Source organism: Corvus brachyrhynchos, unplaced genomic scaffold (genome assembly GCF_000691975.1).
Source record: "Corvus brachyrhynchos isolate BGI_N302 unplaced genomic scaffold, ASM69197v1 scaffold223, whole genome shotgun sequence".
NCBI lineage: Eukaryota > Metazoa > Chordata > Aves > Passeriformes > Corvidae > Corvus > Corvus brachyrhynchos.
Genome location: NW_008237174.1, coordinates 162,315 through 187,510, shown reverse-complemented (window position 1 = coordinate 187,510; position 25,196 = coordinate 162,315). Strand labels below are relative to the sequence as shown.

Here is a 25,196-nt window from a genome sequence, read left to right as displayed (position 1 = left end):
AGACGTGTCAGTTCTTGGCACTAATCTGTTACCCTGGTTTAAGGGGGGGTGAACTGGCTCTTCTAGAGGAAAAAGCACGTTCATTGCAAATAAATTAGGCAGGCGTCACGGGCGAGGAGGAGGCGAAGCCCTTTAACGTGGACTGGCTGAAGTCGGTGCGAGGTAAGCGGAGCTGCTGCTTGTGCTCGGTTGGTGAAACTTCCTTCCTGCCTCTGTTAATTACCGCAGCAGTAAGTTTGCCAAAGGAAGTCTTACCTTTATTTATGGCGGATCACATCTGTACAGGCTGTAGAGTTGGAAGGGACCCATGAGGATTATCGAGTCCCAACTCCTGGCCCTGCACAGACACCCCAATAATCCCACCCTGTGCTTGGGAGCGTTGTCCGAATGCTCTGGCAGCTTTGGGGCCGTGCCCATTCCCTGGGAGCCTCTTCAGTGCCCGACCGCCCTCTGGAGGAAGAACCTTTTCCTGATATCCAGCCTAACCTTTTCCTGACCCAGCTCCAGCTGTTCCCTAGGGTCCTGTCACTGGTCACCAGAGACCACGAGTGCCTGCCCCTCCAAAATGAGTTTTTCCTCATAAAAATATTCCTTTAAGAATTACCTGGTACCTGGTAAACTTATAGACTTTCATTAAAAAAAAAAAAATTAACTCTCTAACTTAATAATTAATTTTTTCCTGAGACAAATTGATTCACCTAAGAGTTTTGATTGAACCTCAGAGGAGAATATGAAAGCTTTTGGGAGACTTGAGTGCAGCCTTCCAGTACCTTAAGGGGGCTTATAAAAAGGAGGGAGAGGGACTTTTTATACGGGCCTGGAGTGGCAGGACAAGGGGGAATGGCTTCCCACTGGCAGAGGGAAGGGTTAGATGGGATACTGGGAAGAAATTCTACCCTGTGCGGGTGATGAAGCCCTGGCACAGGTTGCCCAGAGAAGCTGTGGCTGCCGCAGCCCTGGAAGTGTCCAAGGCTAGGTTGGATGTGGCTTGGAGCAACCTGGGCTAGTGGAAGGTGTCCCTGCCCATGGAATGAGATGAGCTTTTAGGACCTTGCCAACCCAAATCATCCTGTGATTCTAAATCAAGCATTGTGAGTTCTCTGTTGCTTCTGTCAAAGATTCCATGAGAATTTAAACTATTTCCCATTGCCCCCAGTGGCAGCCAAGTCTACCTATACATGCAAAGTTTTTGCAGGGCTTAAAGGGAAAGGCTGCTGTTGAAATGTTTGTTGTCAAAGTGGTTGAAAATGCCTAACGGTGGAGGGAGCATTGTTACTTCCCACCTCATGCTTTCCCACCTGTTTCTTTCTGACCTCTGCAGAGCCACAGCTTGCCTTGAGAGTCCCTTGCTTTCATTGCAGGCTGCAGCCAGCTGGTGTTGAAGCCACAGACAACAGCAGAGGTGTCTCAGATTCTCAGGTAATGTGGACCTTTTCTGCTGGGCTTGGTGCTGAGGAAACTTGGGTTGAGTCAGGGATGATCTGGCAGGTGAAGGGAACTTGTAGGTGTTCAGACACCAATTCCTTAAGCACTGGAGTTGCTGAGGCAGTTTTCTTCATGACTTTTCTGTTCTGATAAATGACTAAAATTAGCTATTGTACAGGTGCTCAGAAAGGACAAGTTTTGTGAAAGAGTCAGGAGGGTCTGTTTGAAACGGTAAAGAAGGTTAGGGCAGAACCAGGCAGTTTGAGGATCTGTTTTATCCACATCCCGTGGTTCACTGGTGTGAGCACAGCTCTGGTTGGGCAGTACTGTGCCAGATCACTGTTTGGCTGAGGAGCTGAAAGCTGCAGGAACCTGCTCCTGGCTCTGTTAAAACAGGAATGCAGAGCACAGGAAAGGCAGGCAGGGCTTCTCAAGGGACTCTGGTGCCGTGGGGCTCTGCTCCATCCCTTGTGCAGGAGCTGCTGTGAGCTCAGAGAGGATGTGGTGGGTGGTGCTTGGCAGGGATGTGGCAGGTGGAGCAGCTGAGGCACAGGTGCACATTTTGTTGCCTACATGGCATTAATTTCTTGGAAGGAGGAGAGCAGTCATGTCTGAAACCACTGCCAGAGGCTGGCTGTCAGAGCCCACTGAGGAGCCCAGGCTGTTAACACAGTCTGCTGCAGAAACAGCTTCTGTAGAAACATAAGCAGTGCTTTCCAGGCAGATGGTGTGTGCCACATGTGTAGGTACACACGGGGCTAACCCCAAGTGTTGGTTCTTTGCCCAGCGCTGGGCTGAGTTAAGACAGGAGTTGCACTTTCTCGCTTTGTCATTGAAACTGTCTCCTTGCATCAGTTTAATCTTTCAGTGAAATGCTGCTTAATTTTAAGGAGCACTGTCACAACAGTAGACGTTCATGTAGAGGTGAAACTTCACTGACAGACTGATTATGGCCTTTAAATGCGTAAAAATTCAGAAACCTTTTTCCTTCCAGGTACTGCCATGAGAGGAACCTGGCAGTGAACCCTCAGGGGGGTAATACGGGCCTTGTTGGGGGCAGCGTTCCTGTCTTTGACGAGATCATTCTCTCCACTGCTCTCATGAACCAGATCATCAGCTTTGACAAGGTGTCTGGTAAGTATCCCAGAGATGTGAGGCACAGAAATGAGCCCCAAAACAGGCATTTTCCTGGGAAAATATAACAGCAGGATCAGCAGGGTTCAGCCCAGCAGCATCATAAGGAGGTTTGTTTGAATTTGGGGGGTTAGGGGTCAGGCTGGTGTGAGTATTTCTGTTCAAAGAAAGATAGCAACAGGCAGAATTTAAACCATTTCCCATTGCCCCCAACAGCAGCCAAGTCTACCTATACATGCAAAGTTTTTGTAGGGCTTAAAGGGAAAGGCTGCTTTCCCTTTAAGGCAGAGACACGCTTAATGTGGTTGTGTTTTACCAGTCCGGAGTTGTGGGTCACCAGATGTTGAGGCAATAACAAAGCTCCCTGAGGCTTGAGGAGGGGGCAGTTCCCTGGAGCATGCACTGACTCGTGCATTTAAGCTGAATCCCGGGAAGTTTTGAAGGAAGAGATGGTCGCATCTGCTCATACTGCTCCTGCTCCTTGAGGAGGCACCTTCTTCTCGGCCATCAGCTTGTAGCAGGGCGTTTCTGTTGCAGGGATCCTCGTGTGCCAAGCGGGCTGTGTGTTGGAGAGGCTCAACGAGTACTTGGAGGAGCAGGGGTTTATCATGCCACTCGACCTGGGAGCCAAGGGCAGCTGTCACATCGGGGGGAACGTGGCCACCAATGCCGGAGGCTTGCGGCTCTTGAGATACGGCTCTCTGCGAGGGACAGTGCTGGGCCTGGAAGTGGTAAGGCGAGTACCTGGCAGTTCCTTTCTGTTTAATCCTCTGCTTCTTACTGCTTCCTGTTCTTCTAACTATCCAGCACACAGCCAAGTTCTTCTCCAGGCTTCCACTCTTAACTTTTCCTTGTTGGTCTCTTTTGAGAAGGGTCACCACATGTCTTCATGCATGTAGCATGTTATTGCTGCTGCAGTTTCCAGCTTCCTGACTTCCAGTGCTTGCTGACAGAGGAGGTGTTAGGTGGTTTTCTAGTCCAGACAAGTGAAAAGAAGGTAGGGAGAGATTGGGGGATCCCAGGTTATCTGCATGGAGTTGGTTCCTCTGAGCAGTGGGTCTCTGGAACACTCTTTTCTAGTGGCTGCTCACTTGGATTTTAATAGAATCATAGGATCACAAACTGGTTTGCGTTGGACAGGACTTTAAAGATCATCTTAAGGTTTAAAGCTCACCCCATAACAGAGCTGTCTGCTTTGGGTTCATTTGGCTGCTGGCTGTGTCCTAGAGTCTCTGCTGTTCCTCAGCTGCTCCTGTCCTACAGGTGAGTGCCTTGGGGTGTAAAGGCTGGATTAGGAGTTCTAAAGGTTTTCAGGGCTGGGGAGCAAAGTATTAATGGGAAAAAATTTGGGCAGGGAACAAAAGCATGGCATGGTTTTACTGTGTAGGCTTAGAAAGGAAAGCATTTGTCTCAGGTCAGTTTGGCTCTAGTGTCAGAATAGCCATGAATAACCTCTCTTGGAGATACTCAGCCTTGATTTAAGGCTCAAGTGGCAGAGGGTTTACTTCATTCTGCTTAACGGTTCACTGTTTCAAGTAGCTTTCCTTGTTTCTGCTGGATAATAAGAGCTAGGGCTGCAGAGAATGGCTGGTCTTCTCCACCACTAGTAAGAAAAGCAGAGCAAACTAGACCTACTGTTATTACTTGTCCTGATGGAAGGAGAGAAGTAGGAGGGAAATACCTACTCTGTCCTACTCAGGTAGGATATAGAGGGGGGGAAGAGCTGGGGCTGGACAAGCAGTGTGGGCTGCAGCCGTGTCCCTGTGCTCCAGGTGAGTGACACTTCCCATCAGCTTGGTCACAGGTAAGTTCATGACAGCACATTCCTACCCAGGTGCTCTGACTGGGCCCCTGTGTTCCCACAGGTGCTGGCTGATGGCTCAGCTCTGGACTGTCTGACCTCTCTGCGCAAAGATAACACGGGCTATGACCTGAAGCAGCTCTTCATAGGATCCGAGGGGACCTTGGGAGTTGTCACTGCTGTCTCCATACTCTGTCCTCAGAAGCCTAAGGCTGTGAATCTGGCATTCCTAGGTAGAAACTGATACTGATGATTTCACACCTGAATTCAGAGGCTGGGAATAGGGATGGAGAGGAAAAAGCACTGCTCAGCCTGCTGAGCTGGACTGCCAGCATCAGCTGGTTTCTGGGTAGTAGTGTAGGGCTCTGTGCTAAAATACCTGTGCAGATATTTAGTATCTGTTGAAATACCTGCAAGGGCAGGTTGTTCTGTAAGGAAAGTGGAGCCAGGAGCTCAACAGGGTGAGGAGGCAGGCGGGACAGTCCCCTCACTGGTGAGGGCCTGGTCTGACAGGCTCAAGAGGTGAGCAGAGCAAGACTGTGACAGTAGGCAGGGGCAGCCACCATCCAGGAGTCAGGTGGGCAACAAGGTGACAAGGCAAGGCTGAGAAGTCACATCTGCAGGTCAGGCTCTGGATCAGCAGAGTACATGGCCAGGCACAGCTGCTTAAAAGCTGCTTTTGGGTGTCCCTCAGCAGGTCCAGAGTTGTTTGTGAGGGAGCCTTCATTGAGAATTGTTTACTTCTCAGAAACTTCAAAAGGGTTTGGGGTGGTGTCTGTTTTTGGTCCTGATTTCTGTCTGTGTTCTGTCTGAAGGGTGTCAGAGTTTTGCTAAGGTTCTGGAAACATTCACAACCTGCAGAGCCATGCTGGGCGAGATCCTGTCTGCTTATGAGTTCATGGATGAGAAGTGCATGGAATTGGTTGAGAGACATCTCAAGCTGTCCAGCCCAGTGACAGGTACCAGTGGCATTCACACTGTAGAAGGGGGCACTGTACTTCTCGGGGATTTTTAGACTAGTTTTAAACACTTTAAAAAAGTGACTAATTTTAAAAAGTTGACTTTTTAAAAGTTGGCGATTGTGTGGGCATCGCTCATAATTTTTGTATCTAGTTTATCCATTCCAACCACCTTTTATCTTTAAAAATGAGATTTTTTTACTTGTATGTGTCATCACAAAACTGCTAGCTTTCTGGAAAGTGGTTGCAAAAGAAAAGATAGAGCATGTCAGTGAAGTGCCCTACAGATAAAAGACTGCCCTCTCTGGCACCAGAGAGTCTGGGCACATAACATGTGGGGAAAGCTCCAAAACCTGCCCTGAATTCCTCTGTTTTGCTCCAAGGCATCTGCTTACTTTGTTCTCCCTCATTCTCAGACAGCCCTTTTTATGTTCTAATTGAAACTTCGGGCTCCAACTCAACCCATGATGAGGAGAAATTGAACAACTTCCTAGAACAGGCCATGGCTTCTGGTTTGGTCACTGATGGAACTGTGGCAACGGACGACAAGAAAATAAAGGCAAGTCAGCATTTCCTCTTCCACAAATCTCTTTGATGTGGATTTGTGTTTTATATAGGGAAGTGTTCAGACTGATGTTTGGTATATTTATGGAACCCAAGAGCTACTTGGTTTATATGGATTTCTGTGATCCTTGATTCCTCAGATGCTGTGGAGCCTGCGGGAGAGGATCACCGAGGCCCTCACTCACGAGGGTTATGTGTACAAGTATGACATCTCTCTGCCTGTGGGAAAGCTCTATGACCTCGTGACTGATATGAGGGCTCGGCTGGGCCAGAGTGCCAAAAATGTGGTGGGCTATGGCCACTTGGGTAAGTGGGGGTGCTGGGAAAGGAGGTGATGGCCCTTCTGTGCTGCAGGTTTCACTGTGCAGCGATTTAGTGAGAGGCTTTAATAGAGGGCTGTGGAAGAGGAGGGTGCATCAGGATCTTTGTGTTTGAATTTCACTGCTTTCAGACTGTTTTCCATACACTGATGGCATGTTGCTGGCCAGTGAACCATGGAGCTGGTCATCTGTGTCTTCTTGCTGTGTACTTTCTATTTAAAGATGTAATTTGTTCAATTGGACCATCAATTTGGTTGATGTACTTAGACACATTTGGCAGATAACCACTTTCTTGCCCAAAGTGATTAATCCTCCTGGAAATCAATTTTTTTGTGAGCCATTAACCCTCCGAGAGAGAGAGAGAGAGAGAGAGAGAGAGAGAGAGAGAGAGAGAGAGAGAGAGAGAGAGAGAGAGAGAGAGAGAGAGTGATGGTGATAAAAACCATGGAACACTCTTGAGCATACTTGATTAAGGATCATTTGAAAGACACGTTGCATAACAAAGGCTCCCTGTGGTAGCTCTTTGAGGACTAAGCTGTGTGTTGTGAGGGTTTGCTAGGATGCAGGAAGAGGTTCCTGCGGGAGGAGGATGAGTAAGTTGTATTTATCTTTGTGCGTTTTGTCTTTCGGAGTACCCAGCAACTCTGTGCCTAATCAAATACTGTCACAAGCAGCAGCAAAAGGAGAAATTGTTCTGCTTTCTTTGTTTCTGTTGACATGGTGCCAAAGTGCATTTAGAGCATTGCACAAACATAATAGGGAGAGAAAAAGTGATGAAGGGCCACGTTAAAACCTAATGATCATTATGAAATGCCATTGGGGAAGTCTTTGTCATGGCATCACAGTGGTGGCACAATCATTAATGCAGCACAGTGGGAATTTTAAAATCACAGAAGTCGGAGTTTGAAAGTAGCTTAACTTGGAACCCTTCCTCAAATATTGCACCGGGAGCGTGGAAAAGCAAAGATCCTATTTGAATTATTTGTGCACGGAGAGGCTGATTTTTGTAGGACAGTGAGCTTGCCCTTTTTGCACAGTTTGCAGACTAACAAAGGCCCTGTTGTTTGAGAATGTGGAGGAGCCAGGAATGAGTATCCATTGCAGGGCCACCAAGTTTTTCTCCCAGACCCACCTGTGCAATGTTTTCTTCCAGGAGATGGGAACTTGCATTTGAACATCACGGCGGAGTCCTACAGTCATTCCCTGCTGGATGCCATCGAGCCCTTTGTGTATGAGTGGACTGCAAGATGCAGTGGGAGCATCAGTGCAGAGCACGGGCTGGGCTTCAAGAAGAAGCAGTTCATTCAGTACAGCAAACCACGCGAGGCAGTGGTGCTCATGCAGCAGTTCAAAGCCATGCTGGACCCCAAGGGGATCCTCAACCCCTACAAGATGCTGCCCTCGGCTCTCGAGAGCAGCACGTGCTGAGGAGCCAGCAGAGCAGGGCAGCTCCAGCTCCGTACCTGTACTTGAGCCATAAGCACACTGGTGGATCAGCAAGAGTGTGGAGTGCTGCGTGTTTGATTTTGTTAGTGGGATGGAACCAGTAAAGAAATGTGGTTGCTCTTTTCAGGGGTGCCTGCTCTTGCTGAAGAACACACTACTGGGTTTCCTATTTAGTCTGAACATTGAAACCAAACATGGAGATACTGTGTGTGTATGACTATTCCAACTCTCTTTCCCCTTAGGTTTGCTCTGATTGATCAGTGACAGCAGCCAAAGGAAGCGTTTTCTCACTTGGGGTGTGCAAGTGAAGCATCAGAGACACAGGAGAACCTGTGGATGCAAATCTTCCAAGTGAAGGTGTTGCTCTTCCTCACTTGTTTTATCTAATGCACTTATCCCACAGCCCACAACAGCATCTGGTTATGGCCTCTTTAGTGATGCCACCTCCAGGCTGTCCCAAATAAGCATCAGTGTTGTCGCATGTACAGGTTTGCAGTGCTGGAAGGACTGGCCAGAGAAGAGAGGGTGCTGGAGATCCAGCTTCTGGATTTTATTAACTGGAGGAGAAATACCAGCAGCCAGGCTGAGGGAGGGGATCCCAGGACACCTGCCTGGCCAGAGCCAGGCTCTAGGCATGCCACTATTCCCTGCTTCCTTGACTTCCAGTCTGTTCTTCACAGTGCATCATGATTTGCTCTCACAGAGAGGTGTGAAATTATCCCTCCCAATCTGGCTGGTTAATATCTGGGAGAACCCTGAGTGATAATCCAAAAGGACGGGGCTTGGAGCAACTTGGTCTAGTGGAAGGTGTCCCTGCCCATAGCGGAGAAGTAGAATGAGATGGGTTTTAAGGTCCCTTCCAACCCAAACCACTCTGTGAGTCTGCACTGGGAGTGCTATGGACTCTCTGGAGGGACAAGAGGCCTTGCAGAGGGACCTGGATAGATGCCCCATCAGGCAATTGCCAGTGGCACAGAATTACTAAATCCAAGTGCTGGATTCTGCGCCCAGGGTGGAGCAACGCCGAGCACAAGTGTAAGCTGGGAGAGGAGCGGCTGGGAGCAGCCCTGCTGAAAGGATCTGGGGGTGCTGGCTGGCAGCAGCTCAGTAGGAACCATCGCCAGGAGGGCAAATGGCATCCTGGGGGCACCGGACACAGCGTGGCCAGCGGGTCAGGAGAGGGGATGGTCCGGCTGTGCCCAGCACTGGCACGGCCTCACCCACAGCGCTCCAGCGTTAAAGATGATGGGAAGGTGCTTGAGTGTGTCCAGGAGAGGAGAACCACGCTGGTGCTGGGGCTGGAAGGCGTGTCCTGGGAGGAGGCTGAGGGCTCTGGGTTTGTCTGGTTTGGAGAGAAGGAGGCTGAGGGACAGCCTTATCCCCCTCTGCAGCTTCCTGAGGAGGGGGCATGGAGAGGGAAGTGCCGATCTCACGGGAATGCTGATCTCAAAGCAGGGCCAGGGGAGGTTCAGGCCAGACATCAGGAAGTGTTTCTTTAAAGAGAAACTCTTTCTTTCTGTATAATCAAATACTGCACCAGGCTTCCTGGAGAGGTGGTTGATGCCCCAGACTGTCAGTGTCTAAGAGTCATTTGGGCAATGGTGTCACTTTAGGGCAGCCCTGCACTGGTCAGGCAGTTGGACCAGATGGTTGTCATAGGTCCCTTCCAGCGGAACTGTTCTATTGTAACATGGAGGGTTTTGTTGGTTTTGGGGTTTAGTTTTTCTTGCTTCTACAAAGAGATTGTAATTTATGGTTTGTTGTACAATACCACATTGTCACCCTTCTGCTACAGAGGACAGTGAGTCCTTCATCTTCCAGCTTACTTGGTGTTTGCTAGTCATATCCGTGTTTACCAACACATCGTTCTTAACCTGGGCTCTCTTTTATCCACATGAAGCAGGTGGTGATTAGAAATAGCTGGGGATTTGCCAAAGGTAAATAGTGTCACTAATCTGACAACCTTTTACAACAGAAGGATGTTTTCTGTCAGCATGAGGAGAGCAGTGGATGTCAGCAACGCCTTTGATGCTCTTTCCCACAATCTTCTCCAGGCTGGACAGGGATTTGAGCTGCCTAGTCTAGTGGAAGGTGTCCCCTGCCCATGGCAGGGGGTTAGAACAAGATGAGCTTCCAACCCAAAGCATCCTGTGATTCCATGTTTCTCCTGGACTGCCTGGGTGGCCTGCGAGACAGGTAATAAGCTGGCTCAGGCTGTGCTCAGAGGGTGCCAACTGCTGGCTTTCACTCAGGTGTACTGGTTTGGGAAGCCTTCCTGGATGGCATGAGAGTAGGAGAGGTGGTGTCTTACGCAGAAGCCATCTTCTCCACTACCTGCTTTTTGGTGATGTTGGCTCTTCCACAGAGCAGTGAAATAACTGTTCTATCCAGAGCCTTGTTCTTTGAAGAAAAACCATCCTAAAGAGCGCTTTCTTCAGTTTTAAGGCAGAACACAATCTCTACAAGGCTGCATGCTGTCAGATGGCACTGAGGATGCTGGCTTGGGCTCAGCAATGTCTTGCAACACCCTTCTCAATACAGTTCTAAGATCACACCTCTCTCAGCTTGGCCACATGGATGCTTTTGACAGAAATACCTCCATATGTTGCATGGCCTGGCATTATCTTGTCCTGCTCTCCAGTCTTGTCCATTCAACCCTTTCTCTCCACTATGGCACACTCCCCACCTCTCCCTTCATCCCTCAGGACCAGTCAGAGAGGAGCTGATCATCCTCTTCTGGGGTGAAGTGAGCAATGCCATCATTAGCAAAGAGGGAGAATTTTGTCATGGAAACAGTGGTCAGACATTGGAAGGGGCTGCCCAGGGAGGTTTGGAGTCCCCACTCCTGGAGGTGTTCAAGGAATGCCTGGATGTGGCACTCAGTGCTCTGGGCTGGTCACAAGGTGGGGATTGGTCACAGGCTGAACTCAATGGTCTTGGCGGTCTCTTCCAACCCAAATGCTTCTGGAATTCTGTGGCTCTTTGAAAAGAGAAGTTGGCCTGTGCTGCTTGGGTGTGGGGTGATGCACAAATATGGGAAATCCGTGATGTCGTTGGAAAAGAAATGTGCAGGATTTGCTTTCTGCCAGGATAGTCTGATGCAGCTTGTTCTTTCCGGATCAGGCTGTTTATATTTTCTGCCCTTTTCCTACACCATTCTTTCTTTTTTCCCCTAAACTACTGACCATCAGTGTTTAAAATGCAGGCTTTCCACATGAAAGGCTCTTTTTGGGAAGCGGAACTTTCCATACTCCTCTTTTTCAGCCATGTGTGGAGAGGGTGCTCAGAAGGGAGACACACAACTGTTCTGGCAGAGCTCCATTTAACCATCTTCCTTACGTGTGAAGATCCTAAAGCTCCATGTAAGTTTTACTGTTTCACTAAACAGTAGAGCAGTTCCCTGAGGGAATACAAGGGAGGAGTTACTGTAGGGTTATTTTAGAATATCTTTCCTAGACCTTACTTCTGTGCTCTCAGAGATGCTTTCGCATAGTGGTGCACTGTTGTTTATAGGAGGGAGAGACAAGGTGGGTATGTGCACGTGTATTTTTAGAAAGAATCATTGTGACAGGAATTTCTTGTCCAAAATTCCAATTTTTCTGAGGCAGACATAAATACTAGAACGTTGTGGATGTTCCACACTTAGAACCAGTGGTCTTCTGGCACAGTAAGGGCTTGTCTCTCTCTATTGGTTTTGCCTCTCTCTGTACTGTTTATGGTTTATGGCTGGGATAGAGTTAATTTTCTTCACAGTGGCTGGTCTGGATCTGTGTTTGGATCAGCGATGGAAGCACAGGAATGTTGTAGCTGTTGCTGAGTGGTGCTTGCACAGCGTCAAGGTCTTTCCTGCTCCTCACCCTCCCCCATCAGCAAGGAGCTGGGGTGTGCAAGGAGCTGGGAGGGGACACAGCTGACCCCGACTGACCACAGAGGTCTCTCACACCGTAGGACGCCATGCTCAGCAATAAAAGCTGGGGAGGAAGGAGGAAGGGGGGTATGCCCAAGTCACTGTTACGCATGATGGAGCCCAGCTTTCCTGGGGATGGCTGAACACCTGCCTGCAGTGGGAAGCAGGGAATGAATTCCTGTTGATTTGCTTGCACGTGCAGGTCTTGCTTTACCTGTTAAACTGCCTTTATCGCAACCCACGAGATTTTGCACTTCCACCTTCTGATTCTCCCATCCTGCTGTATGGTGCTGACCTCCCCCAGGGCCTGACCCCCAACAGGAAGCAGAGGCAGGATGGAGTGACGAATGCAGCATCCCACCCCAGCTCACTAATCCTGCGTCACCTGGCTGACTTTCCCTGCCCCGGTCTCCGAGCAGCCCACCCCCACATGAAGACAAGTACTCGTGCCTGGCACCATTTATTTTTTTTGGCGTAACCAAAGCTGATGATTCGTGTACAACACCCCAGGAGAGAGCAATGAATCAATTGTAAAAGTGTAAAAAATGGGCTTTTGTGATCCGTGGGCTCTAGCAGCTCCTGAGCGAGAAATGGCACAGCTGACGTGTGTAATGTAACAGGAGAAAGAGGTCGCTGAAATGTGCCCCCCCTGCCAGCAGCAGCTGGTGCTATGCCAAGAGTAACCCTAGAAATTCTCCATAAAAGAGCACATTGACTCAGGTTCTACCAAGAAACTCAAGAAAAGCAACCCTACACCTTGCTAATCTCTGCATCTTGGTAAGCACTGGGTTTGGGGCTGCTCTGGGGAAGCTGTGATTTAAAAAGAAATGCTGTGTATTTGGGTGCTCTGGAAATGTAGCAACGTAGGTGAAGGATCCCAGAGTGCTGAGGATTTGGCACTGTGTGTGGAGAGGGAAAGGAGACCACCAGGAGGTGCATGGACCGTGGCATGGCTATAAAAGATCAAAGGCAGCAACTCAATCCCCCCTAAATCCAGGCTGGGAGGTGTGGGTACACTTCTTGTTGCCCAAATGAGGAGAGCATTGGCTTCATCCTGGTATGGGGAGCAGGGAGATGACCCCACCTCCAGACCTGCAGGACAAATTCTGCTCTCCCAGGGTGAACTGCAACCATCAAACCCCATTTGTGAAGTGCTGGTGTACAGCAGCCTCAGTGGAATCTAAAATTCCTGCATAATACGAGTTGTAACAGTTGTTAATAACACCAGAGACAAAGCATAAAATAATGCCCCTTTAGGGGCAAGAGTTCTCCCTCCCAAGGCCTGGATACAGCCAAGTCTGTTAAGCTCTTAACCTCCAGCTACAGTAATTGCATTTTTACCAAAAAGTTTGAAGTCTAAATGTTTTAAGAGGAATTTTCCGTAGGTGAACTCCATTCCTGTTTGGCTGCTGTCCCTAATTTGCTCTTGCCAAATGTATCTGGCAGGGAATTCCTGTCCTTACCCACTGAGCAAGAAGCAGAGAAGAGGGACAGCAGGCACTGACCGTGGCCCCTGGTGATGTGATATTGTGCAGGATGACGAAGGTTCAATGCCCTCCACCAGCCCCCTGCCCGGATCCTGCCTGGATCCCGCCCCCAGCGCCTCCCTCCTGCAGCCAGGAGAGAAAGGGATCCCCACTAAGGAATCCCTGTTAAACCTTTCCTTCCCAGCAAAGCTGCTGCAAATGCCATGTCCCGAGGCACCTTTTTACCTGTGTCCTGCCATACCAGCGCTTTTCATGGCTTATTAATTAACTCCCACCCACTTCTGGGAACACCTGGCCACTCCCTTTGTCCTCACCTATCCCAGCCCTTTATAGCAGTGAAGGGATGCTAGAAATAGAGACGTGGCCACGAAGAAAGAGCCAGAGGAGACAAACAGGCACTGGAGTCGATTTGCAAAGGAGATACTTCTCAGCTCGCAGCAGCATGAAAAGCCCTGGGTGCACTCCAAGGTAAGGGCAGAGGGAGCTGAGTGCTCAGGGTGCTGAATTAAAACTTGCTTTGCAAGAAGGTCTGGTTCAAGTAATCCCTGGAAGTTGTTAATAACCTATGGAGGTAGTTACAATTTGCTCCAGGGAAGGGATTCATTTTGCCATTAATGTTTCTTGCCTATGTTCCAGATATCTTAATTTAAAAGAACCTTGTTAGTTTGATGCCAATGTCTGTTATTTTCGGCTTAAGCCAATGGAACAAGAAGGGGGTCCCAAGCCTTAAAGCATCCATAGCTGTACCTCTAGGAGAGGTAGTTTTTCCCTGTTTTCTTCCCAAAGGGGAGATAGCACAGGCTGGAAAGGCAAGTGGAACCTCTGGCACCAGCCCTGCCAAGTGCTCCATGGGGTTTTTGGCTTCTTAGAGTTTTGTGTCTTAGCAGTCAGCTCCCAAGTGCTTCTCAAAGGTCTCCCAGGCTCGCTCAGGTAACTTCAGCACAACATTCAAGTTGAGGCCTTCTCTCTTGAGCTTTGCTTTGCCAGATCTTAGAGGTCTTTTCCAGCCTAAGCAATTTGATGATGCTGTTGAGGTCAGAGACTTGCAGTGTTGTGACAAAGGGGGGTGTGTGATGCTAAGGGAACACAGCTTAAGGCTCTCACAGAGATGTGCCAGGGTGGTGGGTGCCTAGCAGGGGTGAAACCTCTGCAGGTTTGCAGACACAGAATCAGAATATTCTGAGCTGGAAGGGATCCACAGGGATCATTGAATGCAACTTCTCGTCCTGCACAGGACAACCCCAAATACCACACCAAGTGTGTGATAACATTGTCCAGATGCTTCTTGAAATTCTCATAATTTCCATGACATGTATTTGAAGCATAGAGAGCCTGAAATGTAATCGTTGTTCTCAGCAGACTTTCAAGCAGACTTACTCATTCTGGAATGAGTACTGGAAGCAAGGTCTGGTAGCAAACCCCACATTGGCCCTGTGCTGCTGTCTGGGAGAGCAGTCACACTGTGTTCAAAACAGGGTGTGTGTGCTCCAGGTGAAGATCCTACACGCTTTCGATCAGTAAAAACCCTGAAACATTTCAAGAGCTCATTTGTTTCCAAGCACAAGATCTGCAGATCTTGCAGAAATGATGGAAGCTTGTTGTAAGAGGAGGGAAAGGTGCTCAGTTTGCTCCGTGAGAGGTTTGTTTGTTCAGCCCCCTTATTCCCACAGTGTGTGTGTGGATGTCACGCTGGAGCCAGTGACAGCTCTGCAAGTACAACTGTGGGTGGCTGAGCCCAGGGGGTGATGGGGACAGGACCCCTGCAGTGGTCAGGCACAGGACTCCCTGAGTGCACTGACCTGCACCCTGCGTACCTGCAACCCTCCTCTGCTCCCCCCAGTCTCCTTTTTCCCACACTCCTCCCTGGGGATCTCCTCAATCCCTGCCCTTGGCTCTTCCCCTGGACACCTTCCTCACTCACCTTTGCTGGGCTGAGGTGCAGCAGAGTTCCCTCCATGTCACCACTCCCTGCCTGCTCCCTGGGCTGGAAGGCAGATATCCTTCCATCCCTCCATCCATCCCTCCATCCATCCCTCCATCCATCCCTCCATCCCAGGCACAGGGACAAGCACCATGCCATGATAATGAATTGTTTGTCACCCCTGGGACAAGAAGCCTGCCATTTCTGCATGGAGACTGGCACCTCCATGGACCATGTCCTGCAGAGATCAGTCACTCTTGCTTCTTAAAACTGGCCATGCCAGGCAGTAACCATAGTTTTGGCCTGGCTAATTCAAACCTTCATTGCTCCCTGTGTCTCCACGGACAAAATCTGCCTCTTTGGGGCACATCCAGACAAAATGGGTCTACGGGGAGCATTCAGTTAGGCTGGAGATGAGCTCGGTGTGCTGAACGTGTCTGAGTATTTGGAGGCAGAATGGCACTGTGTAATCCTTTATTTGAGTAAACAACTATTAAAATGTTGTGGGATGCCTTGAGGTGATAAGATGGAGAGGTCTACAGAGCCTGTCTTCTTGCAGCAGCAGGGATTGAGAGTTCTTCCAGAGCATATTGTGATCCACATCTGCCTTCAGGATGGTACTGGGTGTATGTGATTTGTTTGCCCCATAACACATCACTCAGAGTTGCCATTTTGGGAACACTAAAGAAATAAATAAATGGACTGTTACTGCACCCATTACACTCGACAGAAAAGGTGCAGCAGGAGGATGTCAGCTTAGGAAGGACCTCCAGGCAGGCAGGGTGATGTGCTTTGGAAAACCATCACACCAATGGCAGCTTCAGTTTAAATGAAAGACCAAGGAGATTGGCGGGGTCTGCATGTGGCCTGCTCGCTGCCCATGGGCTCCTCTGCCTTTCTTCTCCCATCTCATCTCCAAGGACCAGGGATTGTCCCACTCCCATCCCCCTAACAGGCCTGGGGCCAAAAAATTAGGAAATCCTGGTGAAGTCTTGCCTGCAGGTCTGTCTTGAAACTCTTCATGCAGAAGCTGTGCTGCAAATTCCTGTCTGAGGTTGGTTCCATCTGTGGCTGAGGGTCTTCCCTGGCTTTGGGAAGGGCTCTTGGAGGAAGGCTTGAAGGCTTGCTTGCTTTCTTTGGAGAGTGGAAACCACAGGTGTGACTATACCATACTGTAAATTGGGATTATATCTTCTCAAAACAGTGTAAAGCCTGAGCCAGATCTGCTGTGTTTTGGGCATTCTGCAAACATGGAATTCACCCAGAGTTAAAAATCTTCTACGATGAGAGAAATCAGATCAAACTTTGTGGTGAAAAATTCCTTTTTGGTGGGCATCAAACCTTCAAAAGATCGTCTCTGTGTCCCAGCTGGAATGCACTGCTGATGACCATGGTACCATAGGATGGTTTGAGATGTTAAAGACCATCCCATTCCAACCCCCAGCCATGTGCAGGGACACCTGGATACATCATGGTCGCTTAATTAGTGCTAGAAAAGACTCCCACCTCATTATTATCCAGCCCTCCCATTTGAAAGGGGAGTGTAATAAATCCATTACAGGTGCTGTTGGGTAATTTGATTTTCTGTCCTGAAAAATCGTATTTATATTGAAAAACAACCTCAGTTTAGTGGGTTTTTTCCAATCCTCATCTTCTGCAGTGATGTGATTACCGGAGCTGCTCAGGTTTCTCACCAGGGAAGTCTTTATACCCCTACAAAGGGCTCGTTTTCTGGTGAATAATCTAGGAGTTTGAATAGTGAATAAGCTCTAAAGCCCCAGAAAACCAAAAGAAAAGCAAAACAAAAGGCAGCCAAGCAGAGCAGGAGGCTGTGGGAGGAGCTGAGGCTCTGTCTGAAGCACACTGTGTCTTGCCAAAGGCCAAAATTAGGAGAGTAATAGTGAAAGTGCAATTTCTCACTGTCTTGCCTCTAATGCCAGAGCTGCTGACACAGTTTGGGGGCCAAAGGTGGCTGCCACCACTGAGATGTAAAACTGTGCTCACAGTGATGAAAGTTCCCAAGGGCAAGATGCAAAATGTGGTGGTTTGGGGAAGGACTATGGGATAAAAATTCACTGAAACTCTTCTTTTTTTGCAGGCATGTCAGATGTCTCATCATTTTCAGCCTCTGCCTCGGACTTTCCTGCCTCTCAGGATTCTTCCATATGAAGAATGAGAATTACAGGTAAGTGAGGCAGAAGCAAGGTTGCAGAGCTTCGTGTGTGTGGAGCAGCCAGGATGTGACCTCTGACACCTGATTTATCTATCTTGAGACTTGGGCTAATGCTTGAAGGGTGGTGGCCCAAAACCAGGTCCTAGTTTGGACCATAGTTTGTCCTAGTTTGGATGTGGTCCATGTTTGGGGAAGGAATTGAATTAGCCAAAGCACAGCCTCTTTGGGACAAAATCAGCAGTGTGGGAAAAAAAAGGATTGAGCTGGAGTCTTCGGTAAGTGAGAATCTGGAGAAGGGGAAAACTGTCTGACATCCACACTGGAGGGTTGGGGCTGGTTTGGATGTAGCCTTGGACCAGCCTGTGGTATCAGAGGAGCACCTGGGTTTGGCTTTGCCAGGTCTCAGAGATGGGGTGCAGCACCAGAGAGTCTCTTTGCCCCATCTGTCGTCTTCCTGCAGCATCTCAAAGAGCCACGAGGAGCTGCTGATCCCTGCCATGCCATGCCATGCCAAGACAAACGTCATGTTCCTCAAGACCCACAAGACAGCCAGCAGCACTGTGCTCAACATCATGTTCAGGTTTGCAGAGAGATACAACCTCACTGTCGCCCTCCCTGCTGACCAACTCTTCCACCTGGGATACCCGAGGACTTTCCTGGCCCACTTTGTGGAGGGTTTTGAAGCCATAGGCCAAAATTACAACATCATGTGCAACCACCTGCGGTTTAACCCCTTGGAGGTAAGAAAGAGCCGTGACGCCTGCGGAGAAACCTGGTTGAGACAGCAGGACTAACCTCTTCTCCCTCCCACAAATAGGTAAAAAAGGTGATGGCAGCCAACACCTTCTACTTCTCCATCCTGAGGAACCCCATTCCTCTGCTGGAATCTTCCTACATCTACTACAAGAACAATGTGCCTGCCTTCAGGAGCTCCAAGAACGTGAACGAGTTCCTGGCGTCACCCACAAAGTACTACCACCCAGCGGATTACAGGGAAAGCATCTACGCCAGGAATATCATGTGGTTTGACTTCGGCTACGATAACAACGCGGAGGATGACGCAAAGTACACCCAGGCCGTCCTGGAGGAGATTGAGCAGAACTTCCACCTCATCTTGATAGCAGACTACTTTGATGAGTCCATGATCCTCTTGAAGCATGCTTTGTGCTGGGATCTGGATGACGTGATTTACTTCAAGCTCAATTCCAGAAGCCAGGACACTGTCCAGACATTGACTCCAGAAAGTGAGGAGCAGATAAAAGCGTGGTGCTCGCTGGACTGGAAGCTCTACCTGCACTTCAACCAGAGCTTCTGGAGGAGAATTGAGGAGACCATAGGGCTCGAGGTGCTGGAAAAGGAGGTGGGTCACCTGCGGACCAGACAGAAGGAGCTCATGGAGACCTGTCTCTCAGAGCAGGAGGCAGTGAGGAAGGATCACATCAAAAACAAAGGTCTCCTGCCTTTCCAGTCAGGGGCTGCAAATATCCTGGGTTACAACCTCAAACAAGACTTGGACAACAGGACTCTGAGGATGTGCCAGAAAATGGTCATGCCAGAGCTCCAGTACACGTCCTACCTTTACACTGTCCAACACCCGTACAAGAAGAGGAAGGAGCTGGGATTGCCATTGCTGTGGACCAGCCTCCAGGAGAAGATGGCGCTCCCAGTGCCCAACTAGGACATGTGGCAACCTGTGTAGCTTCCCACCACTTGGCATCACCCCTTGTCTGACACGTAACTGACCCACAGGACTCTTGTGTGTTTGGGGACGTTGAGCCAAAGGATTTGCATTGGCTGGATCCTGGGTGATCCTGCCTGCCTGCTCCCAGCTGGAGAGAGCCAGGCTGGCTGCAGCTGTCTAGACATTCCAGCCTCTTAATCATTAATCATGAGCATGATCATTTGCCTTCATTTGATTTTATTTGATATCCATGGTTACATCCAGTCTGGTCACAGCTCACTGGAGCAAGTCCTGATTTGGAGGGTTTAGGGCAGGGAAATGAGGGGAGCGTGACAAGAGGACGCAGTGCTCGAAGGAGCAGGAGAGACGGTGGGTGTCCCATCCAGCACCATCCACACTCGGTGAGGATAACCACCACACACTGCTGGGGCTGCCTTTGGCATGGGAGCCCCAAGCATCCTGCCCAAAGCCAGGCCTTGCCCAATGGCATGTGACTTGTGCCTCTCACATGTGTCACCAGGTGAATGAGCCTCTGTCCCCTTTGGGCAAGATCCATGCTCCCCTGAGAGGAGGTTTTGCTCTCAGGCAAGAGTCCCTGGGCATGGATGTTCCTTTGGGTGCAGCATCCCCAAAGCCCATTATCAGCAGATGCTTTTTTGGGGCTCCCCTTGCTCTGTTGGCCAAACTCTCCAGCATGGATTAGGAGGGGATGGAGTGAGGCACAGCTTTGGGCACACCGGTGCCATCCAGGTCCCTGCTGCCGCCCTCACCAGCATGAGCAGGAGGAGATACTGGCTCAGCTTTAAAACATTGGGTTTTTGTCAGTGTCAGTTGGCACTGACAGGTGTGTTGGGAACACGTGACAAGCACCGACCCCAAATCCATTGGGCTTGGTGCTGCCATCCTCACAAACCTTCCTGGCACTGCCTCAGCAGCAGGGCCCTGGATGGCAAGATGGGGGAGCATGGATCTGGGGCCCAGGAATGAAGCTGTCAGGGGGAGAGGGGTGAGAACCAGAGCCAGGATTTCCCTCAGCTGTGTTTAGCAGCTGAGGCAGGGGTTAACCAGCCCAGGTGTCCAGCAGGATCAACACAGATTAACAGCACTTTCACGGTCCCCTGCTACAGGAACCCTCACTAAAATTAACCCAAGGCTTGAGAGTCTTTTGTAGCAGGCAGGCGGAGCTGCTGGAGCCACACGTGGTCACCCTGGGCCATCCCAGGGGCCCTTCCCGGGCCGTTCTGCAGTCTCCGCCTCAGTTTTCCCCTTGGAGCTTTTGATCCATGACTTGCCGTGTGAATTTTGTCAAGCCCTTGTAGCTAAACTGATGACAGAGATGGAATATAGGTATAAAAATAGTTTCTTAGTAGCTGATCTATGTGAAGGTGGGGGTCCTGGGAAGTCTGGGAGTCCTGGGAGGGCTGGGGATCCTGGGAAGTTTGGGGATTCTGTGGTGCTGGGGGTCCTGATAGGGCTGGGGATCCAGGGAAGACTGGGGTCTTGGGAAAGCTGAGGATCCTGGAAAGGCTGAGAGGGCTGGGGGGGGTCCATGGAAGGTTGGGGGTCCCGGGAGGGCTGGGACTCTCTGGACTACAGTCCCCAGGCTGGGGAGCTCACGGCCGGAGCACCTGCACAGGGAGGTCTGGCGTCTCCCACCCTGCAGGAGGAGGGAAACTGAGGCAGGAGATGCAATCCCCACCCCATGGATCCCCTTGCTTCCCCTCCCGGGGATCCGAGCAAGGTGGCTCGGCAGCCGCGGGTGCCCCGGCCGTGCCCCGGCCCAGAACGGCGCCTTTGTGCCACGGGCGCCGCACCAGCGCCACTGCTGACTCAGGGATTTTTCCCGGGCACCGCCGTGGCAGCCCCGTGACCCATCGGAGGGGGGACCCTGCGAGGGGAGGGGGTGGCAGCGAAGCAGTGAGGCGAGAGCTCTGCGGAAAGCCGGCAGCGGCGACAGCCGGCGTTACCCCGTGGTGGGGCCGAGGGACAGAGGGGACGCTCCAGCTGAGCACGAGCCGGTGAGTGCCTTCACTTTGTTCACTTGCTTTGAATCAGCAAAAGCTCCTGATGAAACCACAGGTGAGAGTGGCTTGTGGCTGCTCCAGCTGAGGCTTGAGTGGATGGCCATCTGTTTCTGTGGTGATAATGTCCAGGGAAATGTAGGGATATGTAAGCTGGGGACAGCTGGCCGTGGTGTCACTCCTGTCCCTGAGGAAAGGCATTTGGGGACAGCTCTCACCCACTGCCACAGGGACAGCCCGGCTGGGGACCTCCCTGTCCGTGCTGTGCACCTCCGGCTCCCCCCGCAGAGGAGGGGGAACAAGGGGCCAGCTGGGTCCATTGCACGGGAGGCACCAGAGGCACAGGAACCCTCCCTGCAGCTCTCACGATGAGCCTGGGCTGCTCCGGGGGTCTCGTCTGTGGGCTCTGCCCTCCCAGTGCCTGCTGGAAGAGAGCATGGAGCTGCAGATCTCACCCTGCTCTTTGCTCGCTGGCCTTGATTTTCCAGACAAACATTTTTAAATATCAAATTCATTTTATTTCATTTTATTTCGGGGTCCCCAGGTCAGCGTCCTTGCTGGTACCCTATGCCCTGACCCACCTCTGAGCTGTGGTGACTTGCCAGCCTACATTCAGCCCCTCTCCACCCCAGCCCTGCCCCTCCACCCCTGCTCCCGGTGGGTTACCCAGACCCAAGTTAAACCCCAAACCCTTCCAAGGACAACCCAGTGCCCCTGGCCACACCCAGCACCCAGTCCTCCATCTTCATCAACCCACCACATCCTTCTGCTGCAGCTGCCATGGGCTCCCGGCACTTTCCCGCCCGGACCGTGCTCTTCGAGAAGGAATCCAACGGTGTCACGTACCGTGTGCCCGCCCTGCTCTACCTGCCCTGCGTGGCCAAGCTGCTGGCGTTTGCCGAGGAGCGGCTCAGTGCCGACGATGCCCACGCCAACCTGCTGGTGCTGCGCCGCGGCTCCATCTACGGCAGCTACGTGGAGGTGGGACTGGGGTGCACCCAGCGTGGGGACAGACCGGGGGCTGTCCTCATCACTTGTGTGTGGCATAGCCAGGCTCCTGCAGGCAGCCACATGGGGAGGGGATCCTGGCATGGGTGAAGTGAGTCACAGAGTCACGGATTGGTTTGGGTTGGAAGGGACCTTCAAGGCCATCTCATTCCATGCCTTGCCATGGGCAGGGACACCTTCCATCATCCCAGGTTGCTCCAAGCCCCATCTAATCTGGCTTGGAACACTCCCAGGGATGGGGCAGCCACAGCTGCTGTGGGCAAAAAAGTGGGATGGTCCTTAACCCTTTCATCCCTCTCTGTCCTCTCCTCCTCTTCCTCCTCCCTGTGCAGTGGGAAGACATGCGTGTGCTGGAGACGGCAACGCTGCAGCACCATCGGTCAATGAACCCCTGCCCAGTCTACGATGAGTTCACAGGCACCCTCTTCCTCTTCTTCATCACGGTGCTGGGCAGGACGCCCGAAGCCTACCAGATTGTCACTGGCCAGAATGTCACCCGCCTCTGCTGTGTGACCAGTGCTGACCAGGGCCTGAGCTGGAGCACAGCCACAGACCTGACGCAGCAGGTCATTGGTGCGACCATCAAAGGTACCCATCCAGGGGGGGTGAGGAGAGGGGAGAGCAGCCAGCAAGGGGGTGGCCCTGTGTTTTGGCCTCCTGGAGCCACCAGTGGCATCTCTGGGGGTGACCTTGATGTAGGAATCCCACAAGCACCCAAAAGAGTGGAAGAGGACCTCAAGCAGAGGGCAGAAGGGATGGAGGGAGTATCCATATCAGTTATTGGAGGTGGGGAGAAGATGGAGAGGCCCCATAGCCAGGGGTAGGAGCATGTGTGAGGACAACCAGGCAGCACTGGGCTCTGCTGCCCTCCCACCCCACCACTTAGCTTGGCTTGACTGAGAGGAAGCTGTGGGGACCCTTCCACATTGGGCATGGCAGGGCACCATGGTGGTCACTCTCTACCCCATCCCACCTTCACCCCATCCCACCTCTGCTCCCCAGACTGGGCGACGTTCGCGCTGGGCCCTGGGCACGGGATCCAGCTGCGCTCCGGCCGGCTGCTGGTGCCTGCCTACAGTTACCACATCGACTGCAAGGAGTGCTTTGGGCAGCTCTGCAAGACCACCCCGCACTCCTTCGCCTTCTACAGCGACGACCACGGCCGCGGCTGGCGCTTCGGGGAGTTCATCCCCAACCTGCAGACGGGCGAGTGCCAGCTGGTCTCAGTGGACGAGGAGGATGGATCCAATGTCCTCTACTGCAACGCCCGCAGCCCCTTGGGCTTCAGGATCCAGGCGCTCAGCACGGATGACGGCGCTGTCTTCCACGGGGGCCGGCTTGTCCAGCGGCTGGTCGAGCCCCCCCATGGCTGTCACGGCAGTGTCATTGGCTTCCCTGCACCATTCGTGTATGTCCCCTCCACTTCCCGGGACACTGGGATGCCCCTCAGGGGCTCACATCGCTGGCCACTCCCTGGGGCACTCCGGGGATTTAGGCACCTGCCCACCCGATGGGCAGGAGGTGCTGAGCTGCCCACTGGCAACCACCATGAGCCAGATGGGCCCGATGAGGATTGTCCTACCCCTGGGCATCACAATGATGCCCACAATGTCACCATGGTCCAGGGGGACTCTGCAGCAACCCCCCCCAGCCCCACTCCCTTCTTCCAAGCACCAACCTGGATCCTCTACTCCCACCCCACCAGCTCCATGTCACGGGTCAACATGGGGGTTCACCTGAGCACCTTCCCTAGGGATGCGGAGAGCTGGACAGAGCCCTGGGTCATCTACGAGGGCCCGAGCGCTTACTCGGACCTGGCTTACATGGAGCTGCCCTACAGGGACGCGCCGGTGGCCGGCGGCGCTGCCATCGCCTTCGCCTGCCTCTATGAGAACGGGATGAGGTCACCCTACGAGCAGATCTCCTTCAGCATGTTCACGCTGCTCGACGTGCTCCAGAACATTCCCCTGACGGCCGCTGCTCCGCGGCGGGGCCCCAGCCCCCCGTGCCACAGGGGGAAGAGGAGGCGAAGGAGCTGCCTCATCTCCTAGAGACCCCCAGCTCAGCTCCCCTGTCCCCCTGGTGCTGGATCCTGGAGCATCAACCCACAGCCTGGGTCCTGCCACCATCCAACACGGCCACATCACACAGAGGTGTGTTACTGGCCCCAAACTGGGTTTTATCTCATTTTTATTGCTATTTTTTAATTCTGTATTGGTTGGGTGGGGAGGCTTTTGCCCCCAGCACTGCCCCAGACTCCTCTCCAAGAGAGAGACACCTCTGGAAACAGATACTGGGGGGCAACAGCAGCAGTGCAGGGGGGAGGCAGCCAGGGGTACCCTGTGCCATCCCTGTGTGCCAGGTGCTGGCTCAGGGGGACATGATGCTCTAGCTGTGCCATGCCTGGTACCAACACCCTGCTCTGAGGACTTTCCTCCCCTCATCATAAATAGGCTATATAAATATGTTATATGATGTTAAATTCCTTCTTTTTCATGAAAAGACTTTTTCTCAATGGTCTCTCTGAAGTCACTCTGAGGGTTTGGGCTGGTGTAGAGTTCTGTTCCTTCATTGTAGCTGGGATGGGGCTGGGTTTTACATTTGGGCTGATGATAAAGAAATGTTTGTGTTGCATTACTCGTCTGTCTGGGCTTTTAGTTCTCTCTCTGTTATTTTCCTTTTCATTCCTATTTATGATTATTATTTCAATTATTAAACTGTTCTTATGTCAACCCAGGAGATGTCTCACTTTTACCCCTCCAATTCTCTTCCCCTCCCACAGGCGGGGGGTGAGTGGCTGGGTGGTGCTCAGGTGCCAGCTGGGCTTCAGCCACCCCAATGGCCCAGTAACTGTTTAATCTGGTCTGGGATTTGGTTTTTTAATGTGCCATGGCCATCACTGCTCTCCTCTGACCTCTGTCGGGCTGGGGGCAAATCCTCTCCCAGCATGGGCGGGCATACACTGGGTCCTGTAAAGCTTATGGGAACGGGGTTGAGCACAGGAGGGGGTCCTGCTCCTGGGAGTGAGCAGCAGCTGCTCCTGACACTTGTGTGTGGGTGAACTTTGGGGGGCTGCACCTCAATTCCAGCTCTGCCTCCACCAGCATGACTCCATCCAAGTGCCCCAGCTCAGCTCCTTTGGTCTCCCTCACCTCTCCTGCCCTGTACAGGTGACAAACACCAGCTCAACTGCCCTAAGTGTGAATCGATTAACAACAGTGTCCAGCTCTTCAGTCTGTGACAGGACCATGCCTCATTTTGCACCAGCGTGAGTGGAAGCTGACAAGTGACAGACAACACAGAGAATATAAATTTTCAGTTCCCTTGAATTTGCAAAACAGAACTTAAA

The 25,196-nt window shown here is 51.6% G+C and overlaps 3 protein-coding genes across 10 annotated transcripts; all 3 read left to right on the top strand.

The window, feature by feature from the left end:
• Nucleotides 1–97: 97 nt before the first annotated feature.
• On the top strand, nt 98–7,775 carry D2HGDH (D-2-hydroxyglutarate dehydrogenase). Of its 2 annotated transcripts, none has more exons than XM_017728738.1 (9): nt 98–162; nt 1,322–1,419; nt 2,420–2,559; nt 3,081–3,295; nt 4,425–4,593; nt 5,176–5,319; nt 5,736–5,878; nt 6,024–6,189; nt 7,357–7,775. In XM_017728738.1, the coding sequence occupies exons 3-9, from the start codon at nt 2,526–2,528 to the stop codon at nt 7,629–7,631; spliced, it is 1,146 nt and encodes a 381-aa protein (XP_017584227.1). In that variant the 5' UTR covers nt 98–162; nt 1,322–1,419; nt 2,420–2,525; the 3' UTR covers nt 7,632–7,775. The 2 variants fall into 2 exon arrangements, with proteins under 2 accessions (XP_017584227.1, XP_017584228.1); XM_017728739.1 differs by having other exon boundaries at nt 103–162; nt 1,362–1,419; nt 3,097–3,290.
• A 123-nt stretch (nt 7,776–7,898) lies between these two features.
• Nucleotides 7,899–19,043, top strand: GAL3ST2 (galactose-3-O-sulfotransferase 2). 5 transcript variants are annotated; one of them, XM_017728734.1, is made up of 5 exons: nt 8,745–9,845; nt 10,914–13,511; nt 17,063–17,149; nt 17,598–17,877; nt 17,955–19,043. In XM_017728734.1, the coding sequence occupies exons 2-5, from the start codon at nt 13,387–13,389 to the stop codon at nt 18,813–18,815; spliced, it is 1,353 nt and encodes a 450-aa protein (XP_017584223.1). In that variant the 5' UTR covers nt 8,745–9,845; nt 10,914–13,386; the 3' UTR covers nt 18,816–19,043. The 5 variants fall into 5 exon arrangements, with proteins under 5 accessions (XP_017584226.1, XP_017584223.1, XP_017584224.1 ...); XM_017728737.1 differs by lacking the exons at nt 8,745–9,845; nt 10,914–13,511 and adding an exon at nt 7,899–8,006; XM_017728735.1 differs by having other exon boundaries at nt 8,745–11,011.
• Nucleotides 19,044–19,791: 748 nt separating this feature from the next.
• On the top strand, nt 19,792–24,579 carry NEU4 (neuraminidase 4). Of its 3 annotated transcripts, XM_017728732.1 has the most exons (5): nt 19,792–20,165; nt 20,681–20,836; nt 21,615–21,820; nt 22,180–22,435; nt 22,850–24,579. In XM_017728732.1, the coding sequence occupies exons 3-5, from the start codon at nt 21,620–21,622 to the stop codon at nt 23,896–23,898; spliced, it is 1,506 nt and encodes a 501-aa protein (XP_017584221.1). In that variant the 5' UTR covers nt 19,792–20,165; nt 20,681–20,836; nt 21,615–21,619; the 3' UTR covers nt 23,899–24,579. The 3 variants fall into 3 exon arrangements, with proteins under 3 accessions (XP_017584221.1, XP_017584222.1, XP_008627738.1); XM_017728733.1 differs by lacking the exon at nt 20,681–20,836; XM_008629516.2 differs by lacking the exon at nt 19,792–20,165 and having other exon boundaries at nt 20,189–20,836.
• Nucleotides 24,580–25,196: the final 617 nt, after the last annotated feature.

Coding starts and splice junctions, on each gene's coding strand:
- D2HGDH (XM_017728738.1), top strand. CDS start 2,526: ATGAACCAGATCATCAGCTTTGACAAGGTGTCTG. Junction 4,594..5,175: donor TGTGAATCTGGCATTCCTAG/GTAGAAACTGAT, acceptor TTCTGTCTGAAG/GGTGTCAGAGTTTTGCTAAG. Junction 5,320..5,735: donor GCTGTCCAGCCCAGTGACAG/GTACCAGTGGCA, acceptor CCTCATTCTCAG/ACAGCCCTTTTTATGTTCTA.
- GAL3ST2 (XM_017728734.1), top strand. CDS start 13,387: ATGCTAGAAATAGAGACGTGGCCACGAAGAAAGAGCCAGAGGAGACAA. Junction 13,512..17,062: donor AGCCCTGGGTGCACTCCAAG/GTAAGGGCAGAG, acceptor CTTTTTTTGCAG/GCATGTCAGATGTCTCATCA. Junction 17,878..17,954: donor TGCGGTTTAACCCCTTGGAG/GTAAGAAAGAGC, acceptor TCCCACAAATAG/GTAAAAAAGGTGATGGCAGC.
- NEU4 (XM_017728733.1), top strand. CDS start 21,620: ATGGGCTCCCGGCACTTTCCCGCCCGGACCGTGCTCTTCGAGAAGGAA. Junction 21,821..22,179: donor TCTACGGCAGCTACGTGGAG/GTGGGACTGGGG, acceptor CTCCCTGTGCAG/TGGGAAGACATGCGTGTGCT. Junction 22,436..22,849: donor CATTGGTGCGACCATCAAAG/GTACCCATCCAG, acceptor TCTGCTCCCCAG/ACTGGGCGACGTTCGCGCTG.